General features: G+C 39.1%; 1 protein-coding gene across 2 annotated transcripts in view; it reads left to right on the top strand.

Annotated features, from left to right (window-relative positions):
- LOC307020103 (roundabout homolog 1-like) overlaps nucleotides 1–17345 on the top strand; it is a 166292-nt gene that overhangs the window by 129970 nt on the left and 18977 nt on the right. For both annotated transcript variants that reach the window (XM_079651250.1, XM_079651251.1), the window contains 5 exons: nucleotides 4157–4277; nucleotides 9192–9330; nucleotides 9436–9563; nucleotides 12497–12621; nucleotides 13197–13368. In XM_079651250.1, the coding sequence (XP_079507376.1) occupies nucleotides 4157–4277; nucleotides 9192–9330; nucleotides 9436–9563; nucleotides 12497–12621; nucleotides 13197–13368 (685 nt within the window). The remainder of the gene's footprint in view (nucleotides 1–4156; nucleotides 4278–9191; nucleotides 9331–9435; nucleotides 9564–12496; nucleotides 12622–13196; nucleotides 13369–17345) is intronic.

Genomic DNA, 17345 nt, shown 5'->3' with positions numbered 1-17345 from the left:
AACCTCATATGAACCCATGTCCTCGCTGAGTATCAGCAGATAATTGAAAATGTCCCATGAATACCCAACAGAAGATTGATTTTGCAAAGAAAAATTATAACCAGTGAAAAAAAAACTGTGATTTTACTGTAATAGTTTGTATATGACCGATGGCAACCATAAAGAACAAGAGAAAATAACAAGCTGGCTCTAGCAAATGTCATCCTATGAGCCACAGCATGTTATTAATGTGATGTATTAAGTTGTCATGTGGTGTACAGTACACAGCAGTGATTTCCTTTTCATGTTTCTGTATACACACAATTGATTAAATACCCAGAGGCGTCTGATTAGACAGGCCGGCAGGAACAGGCTTCTCCTTCCTTTGACTCAATAGCAGCTCATATGATTCTATGTGTGTGTATGATTTGTTTATGTGAATGTGTACACACTCCTAGGGACTCACAAAAGCAGATTCAAAGCTCATTTTAGTGCGGAGTGACAGGTAGAGTCTCTCTGGGGGACTGTGATGGACAGAGCAGCTAGCTCTGATTTAAGGGATGGATCAGAGCTAGAGGGGGGGGGGGGCTCCTCTGAGAGAAATACAAAGGCTGCTTTTTGCTTTGTACTTTCTGCATGCCTGTCTTCGTCCTCCCTAATCATCTTCTCTGTATGGAAATATGTCTTTGCCGTGAGAGTTCACTCAAAGACATCACTTACTGTACAAAGAGAAAAGAAGTCCACCGCAAGCGATTCGTGGCTACTTTCCATCCTTTTGAGCGTTTCCCTCGTGACCATCATTTATTAATACTGATACTTGGATAAAGTTGTGAGTTAATTCTTAATAGCGGTTTTTGAAAAGACTCTCTCACACACACATGGAAAGTTTGTTGGTTTACATTTTGAAAGAGTGAGTGAAGGTGCCTTAAAAATACATGTAAATCACACCATAGCAGCTTCAGAATGTGCCTTCAGGCTATGTGAAGAGGAAAGAGGACACAGAGCAAAAATGAAAGGCTGAGGGAGATGGAGGATGGACAAACCGCATTTGGATTTCTTAGAAATGGAGTGGTCAGTCCAGGAAATGAAAAAAAAAAACCTCTTGGTCTGCTCTTTAATCAGCTGCTAAAGTTACTAGTGCAGCAGTATTTACAGCAAACACCAAAATGGATACAAAAAGTATATACTCAATGCTTTCATCTTTGCAGTCCTTTACGAATACTTTACAGGCATTATGACGATGCCACAAAAGGTGATATTGCCTAATAAAGAGACAGTCATTACATATGCTCCATACCCAATGAATCTAAGACACAAATCTCTTTGTCCAGGGTTCAGCTGGGTAACCCCAATTTCCTGATTTTAATATTGCTATGCTATGCATTTAATGAAAAATATTAGTGATTGCTCACTGAAATGGAAAACGCGGTTGTCGAAAAGATTATGAGCAAATAATACATGTATCTAGTGACATTCAAGTAATTGGAAAGGAGGCGTTTATTGTATGTCTACATGTCATAGGTTCCACTATTCTATATTTGCAGCTTTATTAATGTAAATTAGAAGTTCATGCAATTATATCATCTTTCATGTGCAAATACATACACAAAAACTGAACTATATTATTTATAGGGCTATAGAATGGTTCACAAATAAATTGCACCAACTTCAAGGAAGCACATCCTAATGTAATATGCCCACCGGCTCTCGGGTTGGGTTGGGGTTAGAAGCTCTACGGAAGAGGATTAAGGCCAAATGTGATTTCGGGGAATAAGTTCAGAATTTAAAAAATACTTTTTCTGACTTAAAAAAAGTCTGAATACTGAGAATAAAACCTGAGATAAAACTCAGATTTCGGAATTCAATCTCATAACTAATATATATATAATATAAAACAACACTTTTGGTCAGATCTCAAATGTTTATTTTACATGTGACCCTAATCATCTTCCGCATAGATCAGATGAAACAAATCAAAATATATTTTATTAAGAACAAAAAGAGAGTGAAAGAGAGATTCATTTTATTGACTGGTTTAATATGTTATGGTCCAATTAAACACTGTTTGTCTCTTGTAGTACATGTCAGACTTTCTCGGAATCCAACAATGATTTCATATTTTATCTATGCTGTTTTGCAATCGTGCACACGTAGTTCCAGTCATGTAGAATCAGAACGTTTTGCATGACTCTACGATGAGTCCAAATCTAGTCCATTGGATACCAACAGGAATTGCTGAATTTGCAATACCAGTTTCCAATTTCCCCCACTTGCTCCTTATGATCACTAGTGGTTGGCATTTTGTATAAAACCGTACATAGAACCAAACCACAGTCTGTTAAATCTTCCTCTAAAAACCACATCATTTGCAACCCATTTAGAATGTCAGCCGTAGTTAGGCCACTCTTAGTTGTCATTTATTTGCTGTACAGTATGAACAGTTTGTGGTGGAAGGTTAGCCCGGAGAAGGCTGACTAATGAATGCAATGCTGTTGGTCTCATCCCTGCAGTAGCTATTTAATGATGTAGTCTACGTGGTGAGTGGAGAGTGTTCACCAGACCAGGTGCTCTCTGCCATGACGCTCACTCCCCTGCCTGCTTCACGAACGCAGCACTGTAGGCAGCCTTGCCCTTTGACCTCTGTTAAGAAAAAAACTGAAATAACTATTGCATGCTGTGTGTGTCTCTGAATAGATGGATGCCCATGCTCAGTGCGAGTAGGAAGAAAGTGATTTTAAGCCATAATATGGAGGTTGAAAGTTTAATTGAATGGCTAGGGGAATGTTTCAGATGTCTGGGTGCGGGGGATGGCCGCCTTATCTTCACATTGCCGTGTTTACCTGCTATAGTATCATGCCTGCTGACACTGAAAGCACTATAAAGCCTTAGTCTGTAGAGGCGTCTGGTGGATAGGATTTGAAAAAGATTGAAAACAGAATGGAGTGCATATATCTTTGTATGTGCCGCCTCTTTGTTGTGTGGGAAAGTCTGCTCGTGTGTGTGTGTGTGTGTGTGTGTGTGTGTGTGTGTGTGTGTGTGTGTGTGTGTGTGTGTGTGTGTGTGTGTGTGTGTGTGTGTGTGTGTGTGTGTGTGTGTGTGTGTGTGTGTGTGTGTGTGTGTGTGTGTGTGTGTGTGTGTGTGTGTGTGTGTGTGTGTGTGTGTGTGTGTGTGTGTGTAGATAAGTTTGGGAGAGGCAAAGAAAGCTGACTGAACATCTGAGGAAGGTCTCTACAAAGAGCGAGTGTCTTTGTTCCCAGGGTTCTGTGCTAATGTAGCACTAGATATGAATTATGTAATTTTGTAATGGGTGACCTTCTGTGCAGCTTGAAAGGCAGTGCAAATATTATTCCTCAGATACAGAGGTGCATACAGATGCACACACGTATTGCTTAGTGTTGTGCCGTCAAGCGCATACACATTTATATTTCAAAATGACATATAACCAAAGATGTGATTATATTTGGGGGTCAGAAGTTAACCTGAACTCATTTATAGAAAAATAAATGTTGGCCATATTATTATTGGTAATCACCAGAGGCCCCTTAATAAGATATTAGAACAAAACTAAAATCATGGTACAATAATACTTAGATTTATGCTGACAATTGAGGTACAGTAACATCTATGTCTTCAATGCTTGTCTAGGTGGCGCTGCAATATTATGTGATGACAACTTTTGTTTTTGTTCATGTTGAGATATAGAATGTAGGGAATTCAAACCGTCACACACTCGGTAAACTAGGAAATATATTCAGATTTATTATCCTTTTATCAACTTTAAGATATGCAGTTTGTCCACCTATTTTACATCGCATAAGCAACTTTTTTTTGCGCATTTTGGATATGTTTTTATAATCTTTGTATTGACCATCTTCCTGTTAATCTAGCTAACCATATCAGAAAAAACATATAAAATCAGTAACATATAGTGGCCTGGAAAAACATCATTTCCATTTGCAATATATAAAATCTATATAAGAAAACGTTGATATTTAGTGTCCATGCACTAGTACAAAATATGGCTTTATTCTGCTGTATCAATTATTGTTTCTCTAACCAGCCTACTATTACATACATTATAAAAGTGCCAAGCTCACTCTGAAACTCACGAACACAGTGCACACACAGTGTAGTAGATGATATACAAAAAAACATATTTATTTGTGCCTTTTCCTAGATCCGCAGTGGCAAGCTGATGATCACCAACACCAGGAAGAGTGATGCGGGGAAGTACATCTGCGTTGGAACCAACATGGTGGGAGAGAGGGAGAGTGAGATCGCTGAACTCACTGTGCTAGGTAAAATATGATTGCTTTTCACAATGTTGCAGTGCTTTATTTATTCTAAGTACCCTCTCAGTTTGCCAGTCTGCTTTGCAAAGGCTTTTTCACATGCGGGGGGTATAATAAGCCGTTAATTACATTGATTATGCAGCACTACCATCTAATCCGCCAACTTTGGAGAGGTTTTCCACCAAAAACGGGCTGAAAATCTACCGCTGCTACACTGAAAAAACTGAACCGTTGACTTTAATTGAATGTATGATGTCAACAGATTTCACATAACTGTATTAGGTTCGTTGAAAGCAACAATATTATGTTTAAATAAAAACATATTATGTTCAACTTAGTATTATTGCTTTCAACTGACCTAATACAGTTATGTGAAATGTATAGGCATACTGTAATACATTTAATTAAAGTCAGCGGTTCAGTTTTTTCAGTGTACCTCCAACTCTATAACCCCTTTCAACAAGAAAGCTCTGCATGCCACCTCCAGCGCCTCTTTCTAACCTCTATTCTCCACCCCCCCCACACCACTTATTTCTCAACATTTCCCATCAGAATAGAACTCTTATCAGTATCACATGGTTAGATGACCTTGGTTGAGGTTGGGAGAATACAGCCTGTTGTCTCATAGAGCCATTCAAGGCTGTGAGAATATTCTCGCTGAATGCAGAAATGGGTCGAAAAATATTGTTCCACAGGTTGAGCATAATAAATGACTTTGGAGACCGACGGATGATTATCACCAGAGAATATTTGCTATGCCTCCCAACTCTATGTTAATTGCAATATGTAGATTTCCATAGTTTGCTAGGTTTTTTTTTTTTTTAGATGATATTTTCTTTGGCTTTGTATTAAAAATTCAATCGGTTAAAGTCATGGGAGCAGGCAGAGTTGGTACTTAGAGCTAAAAACAAACAAACAAGATAGCTAAGAGCCAGTTACACAAACATTATCAATGTTTTCTGTTCATACTTGATAGTCGACTGACTGTGCTCACATTCAATATGTGAATTCCAAAGTAAATGTTATTACTTTGCTATAATTTCCCTGCCGCAACTGCATGTTATTGTAAAACGATATACATCCCTAATCGAAACAAAATACATTCCATCTTTACACTGGGTACAGTAATGTTTAGACAAGGTACAGTAACTACACAAAGAGGAAGAAAAATGAACAACAATTGTATTATGTTTATCCTGAATTATTTGAGCTGTTCAAGGATAACATAAAAAAGAGTAGGAACATAGAAGGCACTTCGACATTATGACAATGATAACATTCATACAGTGATGGACAGTTACTAAGTACATTTATTCTTTGGGTACTTGTACTTTACCTGAGTATTTCCATTTTCTGCCACATATTACAACTACTCCAATACAATTAAAAGGCACATATTGTTATTTTTTATTCCAATACAAGTATAGTTTTGTTTTAGTTACTTTTACGTTTTAGATTCATATAAATAATGATAATATATTGGAAATTATATTTTATGCATTATAATATGTGTATATTAAACTCTATTGATTCCTTGGTGAAATGCACAACTTATTCACACTTTATATAATCAACCCTTGTGTGATGTTCATATTTGTGGTTATTCAGCCAGTGTCCATCTTTTTGGGTTTCAACACAATTAAACTATTTTATGTTAAAATACTCAACAGATGTTTACTTCATCTCAATTACAAGCAATATAAACAGCATGGTTAATATTTGCCCTTTTACATTTGTTGGATCACATTAATGAATTAAAGTGCTACTCGTTTTCTGTTTGTTTATTTATAAAATGTGATAAAAAAAAAGAAAACCAATTATAATCAAAAATGTACAAAAGAAGCAATGTTTTTCATAACTATAGATTTTTATTTACTTGAACAACATTTGAAATGTAACCCTTTCAGGTCAGTTTACACAACACAAACCGTCAGTCTAGACAGAACTTCAGCCCCATCTAACACATTGTATTTTCTTACAAGCCTATAACACATGTGGGGCAGTTTTAATGTGTGTGTGTTGCATATGTACTTCTTGCACTTGATGCATGTATATTGGGTTTATCTGTCCATCTTGGGTCCGCACTCTTCGCAGCGCTTCTTTTTGTTGCTGCTGGCAACCTAGAATAATGAAAAGATGAAAAGATCAGGAATTCTACCATCACCTCTCTCTCTTTCAAGGCAGACATGTACTGCAACAGCATTACACACTGACTTCAGGCTCTGCAGATGGTGGTTCTGTAGGTCGGGTGGATGGGGCGCCAGCATTCTCCTCCTGAATCCTCCTCACGATGGCTGCAGAGGCTGGGGTTCTCGGGACATGTTGCCTTCTCTGGATTTGAGCTCTCACCAGTGCGTTTCTCAGTTCCTCGAGAAAGAGGTGTCTCGCTCTGGGTTCACTGCCATCCAGATGAAAAAGGCGTTGTAAGCTGAGATGTCCAAGATATCAAAGAAAATCACCAGTGGCCAGCGTAGGGTCCTCCTTTTGCAACTGTCGGCAGTCACCAGCTTGTCCATGTTGTCCACCCCTCCATTTGTGGCATTATAATCCATGATGATCTCTGGTTTGTTATGCTCTTGCCCACAAATTCTCACATCCTTGTGCAGTGTACTCATGAGTACCACATGCTTGCCTTTCTTCAGTACATAGGATACCAGGGACGTGTCAGCCGTGTACAAAGACTTGAAAGATTTGACAGCCCTGTTCTTAGAAATCAGCAGTTGGGGTGGGAGCTCAGACTTGTTTTTCCGTATCCTTCCCACCATGGTGAGCTTCCTCTTTAGGAGATCCTGTCCCAGCTTGTGCGAGATAAAAAAAAATGGTTGCATGTGATGTTGTGTCCACTGAGTCCTTGAGTCATGTCCAGGACAACTCTCATTCCTTGATTTTTCTCAGAAGCTCCTCCATCAGGTTTCCCTGTGTAGACTTGTAAGCTCCAAGCATATGAAGAAGTGGCATCACAGGCAGCCCAGATCTTTATCCCATTATTTTTGCAGGTTTAGATACTGCCTAAAGGGGCAGCAGCCCCTAAATGGCATCAGATGCTCATCAATGGTGACATTAGGCCCAGGGTTGTAAAACAGGGGGAGGCGGTGCACCCACTTGTCCCACAACGTCCTGATGGCAGCTAGCTTGTCTCTCTGCCATCGAGCTGGTCTGTCGTCTCTGTTATCAAAGCGGATAATCCTGGAAATGATGTGTCAGTTTTCCAGAGAGTTTGTTGCACGAAAAAGTTCTCTGCCAGTTTCTGCATCCCACAGGGATTCTGTGGATTCACCTTTGGACCTGAAAACTCCAGCAAGGATAACCCCAAAGTAGGCATGTACATTGGTTTGGTCCATCTCCTTCCACCTCTCTTCAAAAACACGCCTTCCTTCTAAATTAGTGCCATCCAGAATAATATTCCGGATGGATACTGGTATGAAAAGCTCAAAAGAAGACTTGATGTCCTGCACATGAGTAACTGTTTTAGCCCTGGTTGCATCTTTATCACATTGGCAGCAATGCGAGGTAGCTCATCTCTTGTGCAAGAAAACCATTCAATTAAAAAAAAAAAATCACATCCATATCTCTTCACTTGCTATCTGGCTGGTCCTGGAGCTGGCTGCTGACCGGCTGGACCTGTGGCTCGTATTTTTTTTGTAACTAGCTGATGCTCAATCTCATCCTCTTCTTCAAAGTCACTGTCAGACTCAGAATTCTCAGAAATGTGATCCTCACATTCTGAAACCTCTTCCTCTTCCTCTACATCATCATCAAATGGTTCTCTCTCTTCCAGAATCGTTTGCAAGGCCCTCTGAGCAGAGAATTGTTTGGCCATCTTGATCAGTTGTGATAAGGACCCAAACTGGCGAAGCTTTATTTATTGTGTACCGCCCCAAATTTGCAGCTGGGATAGAGTGAAAAGATTGGCTCCTGCAAGACATAATGTGGGAATGTGAGAGCAGACAGGTGTCAGTGCTTGAATGTATCAACGATGTTTGAATTCATCAACAATGTTGCAACCTTGTGCAGGAATGGCAGGGGCAGAAACACAAAAGTCTCTCACACACACACACACACACACACACACACACACACACACACACACACACACAGGTGCACAGGACCTACAATTTCCACACTTTTGTTAGCCCCGAATATCCTGTATGTAATTATAAATGTGTAGGGGGGGGGTACAGCGGGTGGTCATTGAAAATGTGTTCTGATATATGTTCTTCACAGAAAATTAGCCAAGGCCATTGAGTGTGAGTTTGAAAAAATAATTGATCATATCATTTTTCTTTAGATAAATAATGAAAACGGGTCCCACAGACCTGAACACCAAACAAGGGTTACAAAAATAGGTATTCCTTTACCTGCAACATTAACCCTTACATTGGCAAGGACATATGCATATTTCGGAAAATATATAATGTGTATTTTCTAATGCATCTAGGCTAGATAGGCACATTTCAAGACTTTTATTTTCCAGTTTACAATCTCTTTCTCCTGTGATTCCTTTAACCATAAATGGAGTTAATTTATTTATTACTAAAGCCTTATTTTATATATTTTACACCCATATTGCACCATTATAACACCAAAATGACACGCATATTGCACCAAAATTACAAACATATTACACCATTTGTACCCCTCTATTCGAATGTATAAAACCAATATTACAACGTTTTTTCACCAATTGTACAGCCAAATTAGAATCTCATTAAACCAATACTACAGTTTGACACAGCACACATGAGAATTAGCGTTTATGCTTTTTAATCCTTTAATAAATGTTGATGCTATCCCTAAAAGGATCACAATGCAGGACTTTACTTATAATTAATAACTAATCATTTTTACATTTAACAACTTTTTGCTGAAGTAAATGATCTGGGTACTTCATCTACCACTACATTGACATGTGTTCTGCAGAGCGCCCAACCTTTGTGAAACGGCCCAGCAGTGTGGTGGCGTTGGCGGAGGAGAGCGTGGAGTTCCACTGTGTGGTAAAAGGAGACCCTGTTCCCACTGTCCGCTGGAGAAAAGACGACTCTGACCTGCCTAAGGGCCGGTAATGCACAAAGGCTCCTCTATACACACATTAACGCACCATGCAAACCCAGCGTTCCAACCTCTCCTTTCATCTCCTGATTGTGTGTGTTGCTCCTGCCTCCAGATCTGAAATCCAAGAGGACCATACCTTGATTGTTCGCCAAGTGACCTATTCTGACGTGGGCTCGTACACATGTGTGGTGGAGAACATGGTTGGAAAGTCTGAATCATCTGCCACGCTCACTGTCCACGGTCAGTACAGCCCGACCCTCACATGTGATGTCATCTAAATGCCCCATCTTCTCTTTTATTCACAGTTCACACTCTTTTTTCTCAGATTTCCTTTTCATGGATGAAGTATTTGCAACACAGCTGCTTCTAGCCTAGCAGGAGAACTAATCCTGCTTTGAAGTGTCACAAATTAGCAGGCAGTGACTCTCAGTTCCCAGTTGTAAAGAAATGCTGCGATTTTCCAAACCATTCAATGCCGGAAGACAAGTATTGAATTGATGACTAAAAAAAATCACTGCATACATTATGACAGCCCATAAAATATATAGAGTTATAGTTACTTAAAACATAGGTAGAATAATATTCATTGCTGCATTATACTGCAGATTTCCAAACAATAATAGTTTCAGGTTGCATTTTAAACCAAATGAAGTGCTGCATGTCCTTTTTATATTCTAGTACATGAACGAAACAATAATTATTTTATCATTTATTAAAACACTGTCAGCACAGAAACCAAATGGCATGAAAAAAAAGGAAAATAAGTTATATTATGCTGCTGTTTTCTTTATAAAAATAGAGGCAGAAATATCTCTGTTTTAGTTTTTTCAGTTTGTTTAACTTCCTTCTCTGAGGTCATATAGTAGCATTTATTTTCCGAATAGGACACTGCAGCCGTTTGTTTAAAACACATTTCATGGTAATGTCCTGAATAAACCGAGAAGAGCATGCAAAGTAAATGTTTGCGTGGCCGCAGGAAATTGATTAATTTTGTCTGAGCGGTCCCGCCACAATGACACCCTTCATTCCATAAATCAGCATCAGGAAAGAGCAACAAGTCACATTGCATAGTTGCACAAACATACATACAGCATTATATACACACTTAAACACACAAGGCAGTAACACAGTGGGGGACATAGGCTGGGAGGGCAATAGGACTTAATTAAAGATAAGGGCAGGTTGGATGCATGCTGGGAAATGACATGCTTCTAATTGCATCTTCTTCCTCTGCTTCCAAAAACCTGAGAAAACGAGTGGTGGGGCGGGGGGGGGGATGGTAGCATAGCTAATTTTGGAAGTGAATGGAGAAGGGAAGGAATACATGGCATATGAGGAAACAGAGTTATCTAAGATAATGTGTGTTTTATGGTTTTATTACAAAGAAAAAACTCTGGCAGGCACGATCATAAATGTAGTCGTAAACACAAAATCATTTTTAGTGACATAGAACATTTGGTTGGTATTAAACAGCTGCCATTTAAAACAGATGGATTGGGCCACGGAGCTTTTAACGGTTTGCACAGGTCCCAAGTTTGAAATGAAATGACTTCTCAGCGTTGCACTCGTTTAAACAATCTGTATTCTGGCAGGGTCTGTTAGATAACTTTAAAAAAAAAAGTCCTATACATGATGCACATCCTTTCAGACAGGGGTGCTTAAGCAGCTTTCCTGCAAGATCATGTGATTACATTTTTTTAAAGACAGTCTCAGAACCCAAAAATGTTAAGCAATTACCGCAGTCTTCCTCCCGCAGCAGTTCCAAAACAAGCTGGTTAGCTAGCCATTCATTTTGCTGTAAATCTAGTTTACAGATGTCAGGATGCGCAGTACTTCTCATCTTAAAAAGTGTCTTTGTTTGTCCAGTGCATTTACTGGAGCAAATCTTCACAAAGCACCAGCAGCTCCCCTCCATCCGGACGCAATGCTCGTTACTCTGCCCTCACAGTTTTATGTCCTCGTTAGGGGATTGTATCTTGTGTCCAAATGCGCCTCGAGGCTGACGGGCTCTGTATCTCAAACCAGCAATTACATGTACTTTTCACACCTCGCAGTCTGCAGGGGCTAATAGGGGCTAAACAGCACGTCTTGTCCTTTGACATCTGGTTTTTGAAGTTTAAGGCGTTATACTTTTGATTCTAAAAGCATCCTCTCCTTTTATGGTCATTATTTTCAAAGTATTTTTTAAAATGTATGAGCATATGGTTGGTTCTCATATCATTCATGCCCTTTATATTCAGTATATCTAGGAGGAAATGGAGATAAATTAATCATATGAATACTTAATCATCAATAAATTATCCATCTTCTTTTATTTCCTTCTACCCCTCCATTTTTGAACGGATAAATAAAAATGAAAGAAAATGGATATTGTAAAAAACACTATGAACAGAAATGAAATTAATAAAATAAAATAAATATATATATTTTGGATAAAACATAAAAATTGTTCTTAGACATAAGTGAATACACTTTTGACTTGCACTGCTATATTGCTAACTTCATACTGTTTTGCCATACCAATTTCATTGTGCTGCATCTCCAAGCTTGTGTTATACTGTTGAAAGCCTCTTTGCATCTCCATGTACATTACTCATTACATTGTTCTTTTTTTGTTTCTTCCTTGTAGTCAACACCGGTAAGTTGTCCTCCATCCCTCATCCACCACCAGACAGCAACAAGAAATCTTGAGCTCCTGTCATTGTCCTTATTCCATCCATCAATACAGTATGTAATTCATCTTATGTGTGGGTAATTAAAGGGGCCCTATTATGCTCATTTTCAGGTTAATTTGAGTTTTTTTGTGCCTCTACTATGTCTCCATGCTTTAATGCGAGTGTTACGTAATAAGTTATCCAATGGAAGTGTTTCAGGAAAGGAGGGGGAGTGTTTGGGAGAGAAACTCCCTCTAGAGTTAACTTTTGGATTTTAGCCTTTGCAGACCATTAACATGCACAAAAACATAGCACACTACAGGAAAGGGGAAAACCCCAAAAAGCATAATAGGGCCTCTTTAAAAGATATGTGCTGTTTGTTCATGAAAAAGGTAAATAATGACTGTTTTTGCTACATACTATATTCCTTTAGCTTTTCATGCATACTTGAATATGCTAAATCTAAATGATGAAAATGTGTCAGGCTGCCAGGTAATTAGCGCCTAATTTCCTCTGCAGTGCCCCCAGCGTTTGCCATCCACCCCAGGAACCAGGTGGTGGGGGTGGGCAGGACGGTCACCTTCCACTGCGAGGCCACTGGCAACCCACAGCCCGCTATCTTCTGGCAGAGGGAGGGCAGTGAGGTGAGATTCCCCCCCATCACACTGAAGCAGGGGTGTCCAAACTACGGGCCGGGGCCAAATGCGGCCCGCGGACCATTTTGAATCAGCCCTCAGCAAATTCAAAAAGTACAATTGAATATGGCCCACAAATGAAACTTGTGCTTGTCTTATATTGTACTTCTTAAATATAAATGTAAACATATATCACACACCAGTATTCATGTATTAATAAGACCACTTTTCAAATAATTCAGTCAATTAAATATTTTCTAACATATCTTAGTTGATATGAGCCCTTATTAACGTAACGACTTCAAATACACCCTTTCTATTTCTCCTTATTATAATCACTCAGAGGCTTCTGTTTTAAGGGATGAGCTGCCAACACTCACAAGCATAATTTACATACATTAGAATGAGTTTTTTTACTTATAACTGAACTTATGAGGCAATATACCTCTAGTGAGCGGCCCAGCCCTTCGTATATTTTTCTGTATGTAGCCCTCTGTGAAAAAAGTTTGGACACGACCCCGGCACTAAAGCTACACAGAGCAAATAAAGCCAATGTGTTTCTAACTCTCTGTTTGCCCCTCCAGAGTCTGCTGTTCTCCAACCATCCGCCGCAGCCCTATAGCCGTCTGTCTGTGTCCCAGATGGGCAGTTTGACCATCACCGATGTTCAGCGCTCTGATGGAGGCTTCTACAGCTGCCAGGCTCTCAACATCGCCGGGAGTGTCATAATCAAAGCGCTGCTGGAGGTCACAGACTGTGAGTAAAAGGGAAAGTGTGATGGAGGGCAGACGGGAGGGAGGTGCTTTTATTTGGCAGATTTTTAGCTTCAATGTTTTGTTTTTTGGCTTCTTTACTGCAGCAGTTTTCCTTTGTTAGGCGTGTGAGGTGTGTTAGACTTCCTTATCTAAAGGTGTAGTATTTGGTAATAACCGGGGGGCACAAAACAGTCTGTTTCCATGGTGATTGTGTGTGAGGATTGTCTGGCCTTGTGTATCTTACCTGTGAAAATAGAATTTCTTAATTTACAACTGAACAAAATGTAATCTAAAAAGGGTAAGAGGAAATTGAAATATTCAAAGGCTTCATTGTCATCTGCACATTAGTTGTCTATGCAATGAAAATAAAAAGGTTACTCCAACAAGACATCAAAGGAAACAAAGACATTTAAAAAATGGTAGCGTATTATTGTTGAGTATAACAGACTTACTACAGAATATTCATATATGTTTTGTACATTAGTCAAAAAAAAAAGTGAAGGAACAATATTAAAGGGGCCCTTTGTGGCTCATTTTCAGGTTCATATTTTATTTGTGCCTCTACTGGGACATGTCTCCATGCTTTAATGTTCAAAAAGCTCTTTATTTTTCTCATACTGCCTGTGCTGCAGCACCTCTTTTCACCCTCTGTCTGAAACCAGAGCCCAGTCTGCTCTGATTGGTTAGCTGGCCATCTCTGGAGTGATTGGTCAACCGCTTAGAGATGTGTTGGAAATGTCCCGCCCCTTAGCAAATTATTTACAACTCAATGGATCGCTAGCCAATAGAAGCGTGACTGTTATCTAGTGACGTTTACAAAGAAGTAGACAAAGGAGTCCAATGGAGGCGTTTCAGGCTGGGAGGGGGAGTGTGTGGGAGAGAAACTCCATCTGCAGGGAACTTTGGGATGTTAGCCTTTGCAGACCTTGTACATGCACAAAAACCTATACAACACAATTCAGGAAAGTGTAAACCCCAAAAAGCATAACAGGCCATATTTAAGCTACAAACTGCTTATATTTTAATACCCAAATATTAGTCACAATTTGTACCTACTACAATTGAGTAATTCAGGCTACATACTCTGATGTGGCAAGTTAATTGTAGGAAAAAGAACAACCTAACAATATAAAATAGAACAGGCTAAAACAGGATGCAATTTGAAATACTGCACAGCAAAATAATATACTGTGTAATGTAATATAACAATGTATATCTAGAAATACTATTATCAATCGTAATTTTATTTTCTATTAATTCAACAAAGGCTGTGTTCTAATTTACTGCAACTATTTGTGAGTTGCTGCAAGATTGACATATAATATCTTTTTTAAATTACTTTTATATGAGAACTGGTATGAGGGACTATCATCAAAATCCTAGGTGATGAAATAGCTGTGCTAATTATTTTAAAAAAAAAGTAATTTAAATATGCTTGAAGGCCCATTCCAGTAATTACACACAGCCAGCAAAGGCTGCAAGCTCCCAATTAAAATAACCTGTGTGAAAATGATTACATGTGTTTGGGTGACAGTGTGCTATGTACATATGTGCAACCCTATTATGTATAAAGCATGCTTGTTTTGGAGATGTTTTCTGCAGCCACCTCAGTGGGAAAAGAGAAGCATCCACTCAGTAAAAAACCTGCTACAGGTAATGGAAATAAATAAAGATGGGGTCATGTTTTATGTAGTTTTTTCTCGGTTGTCTCTAGCACTGCACTCACAGCCTGTCCATGTTCCTCTCCACTCTCCCCTCCCCCAAATTCTCTCCATCCCACCACACTCCTCATCCCCATTTGGAGTGGTGCATTTGTATGGAAATAACTGCTCCACATTACCTGCAGCAGTTTTCGAGGCGTGTTTTCATCACCTTTCTTTCCACTGATTTTTTTATTTATTTATCTAGAACCCCTGCCCCCATGCACAGGATTTTAAAATGTCAGAGGGGGAGAGGGAAAAGAGTTGTGTTATCTAAGTGGGGTTGTTATTAGTTGGGCTCTGCCTTTGTGATTGGAACCGGCTCCAGCACCTACTGCTGAACGAACGATTAGTTGCTCTCCGCTGGAGGGGAAAAGTTGATTTATTTTTACTCGGCTGCCTGCACAGCCACATAAACCCATTGTTCCCTGTTTGCCAATTTTCCCTTCAATATCTTTCACATCTTATCTGTCTTTTCTTTTTTTTTGGCAACATTTTCATTTTCATTTTTTCTACTTTATTTCTTTCTCTCTCTTCATGGCTTTGATCTTTTAAGAACATCAATTCCCTATTCTGTTTTTTTTGTTGGCATGTTGCTTTTAGTTGATGGTGAGAGTAGAGATAGAGACAGGAACAGGGAAGGAGATGTAATGCAACAACAGAGAAGGCAGTTATGAGGAACATGTGAAAGCTGAGCTGAGACAACAGAGAAGAAGGTAACATGTATGAAGAGGAAATTACAGCATCATGGGATAGAGTTCAGTTGAGAGACCTTGTTTCCTCTGCATTAAGCAAACAAAGCCCTTTGCATAACCTGACTTTACCCATACAATCCCTACAATGACCAAAATGTTTCTGTAACCTCAAACAGATGCTTTTAGTTTCCTGAACATGACCCCAAAACACCTTAGACACGTTGTAGCTGGAGTGTGTTATACAATAAACATAAAACATATGTTCAATATTAATAGCTGGTGTTTGCAGGGAACAGTGTGTGACATTAAATAAAGACATTAATGATAAATAGCAGTTTGATATCTGACACAGTAGGGAATAGAAATCACATTTTTTTATTTGAAACACTTTCAAATACCATAGATCTTTTTTAGGCACCTAATACTTCATCACATTTTTCATTACTTTGTGCCGGTTTTCAGGCATTCCTTCCATCTGTACACACATCTGTTTGCCCATCCAATTCTCATGAACATGATACCTCAGGAACCTCTTCAGGGAATTTGGCACACATATCCACTTGGATTCGAATTAACTGATTATATTCTGGTGGGCAAAGATCAAAGCCCTTACCAACATGTTTGGGCAATTAATTTAAAAGCTAATTATTATGAGAATTTCACCCACGTAAGATAAAATGCTAAGGTCATGAAATTATGAACGAACATTCACGAAAATTGAATTACTAGTTGTAATTCTAGTTTCTTAATGAGAGTTACTTCATTTCCGCTTTGTTGCATTGAGAGACAATATTGGGCCAATACAATACTGGAGTAATTGTGGGCATTTTTCAATATACTTTATTTGTAATGTTTCATATATTATAGTATCCGATTTGGCCAAAAGGCAGATGTACACATTAATGATTCAGATTCAGAGTCGTAATACTTTATCCTCCATACAGTAAAATGCACATATAATGGAGACGTGTATTTGGCATCGGCAAATAAGATTAAATAACACTCACCACACACAGTACAACATACCATTTATTCATACAAAAAGAACTAAATTGCATCATATAGTATGGAGCCCCTAAAGGGACATGAACAAAATAAATAAAAAGAGAGAGAGAAAAAAAAAAGTCGGGATAACGGGTGAGTTTCTCGTGCGCACAAAATACTCACCCGTTATCCCGACTTTTTTTTTGTTGAGTGGTTACCGCTGCGCCAAGGAGGAAGTGGAGCACACAGGAGACAACCATTTCCTTGCAGTGTTATGTTTACGTGGGGAAATGACAGTGTATACATTATTTGAGATATATTTCAAACTCAAACTTAATTTTATGGGCATTTCGGCCAGGGGTGTAGAGCTATTTGTTTAAGCACCGGATTGGCAAATCAGGAGAGTCTGTAAACCAGTCTGCTTTGATCTATGAATCAATGTCCGTGACTCTCAGAGTACCTGCTGCCTGTTTAAAGGGAAACAAACAGTAAGAACACAGAGCCGAGCTGAGCAGAGCACAAACAAACTCCCATCATGCGACCTGGTGACCTGACATCTCCTTCATAAAAATAATAAAAGGGGAAGTAATCGGGCAGTT

The sequence above is a fragment of the Notothenia rossii genome, assembly GCF_949606895.1.
Source record: "Notothenia rossii genome assembly, chromosome: 9".
Taxonomy (NCBI): Eukaryota; Metazoa; Chordata; class Actinopteri; order Perciformes; family Nototheniidae; genus Notothenia; species Notothenia rossii.
The sequence above is the reverse complement of the archived record's forward strand: the minus strand, read 5'-3'. Positions and strand labels throughout refer to the sequence as shown.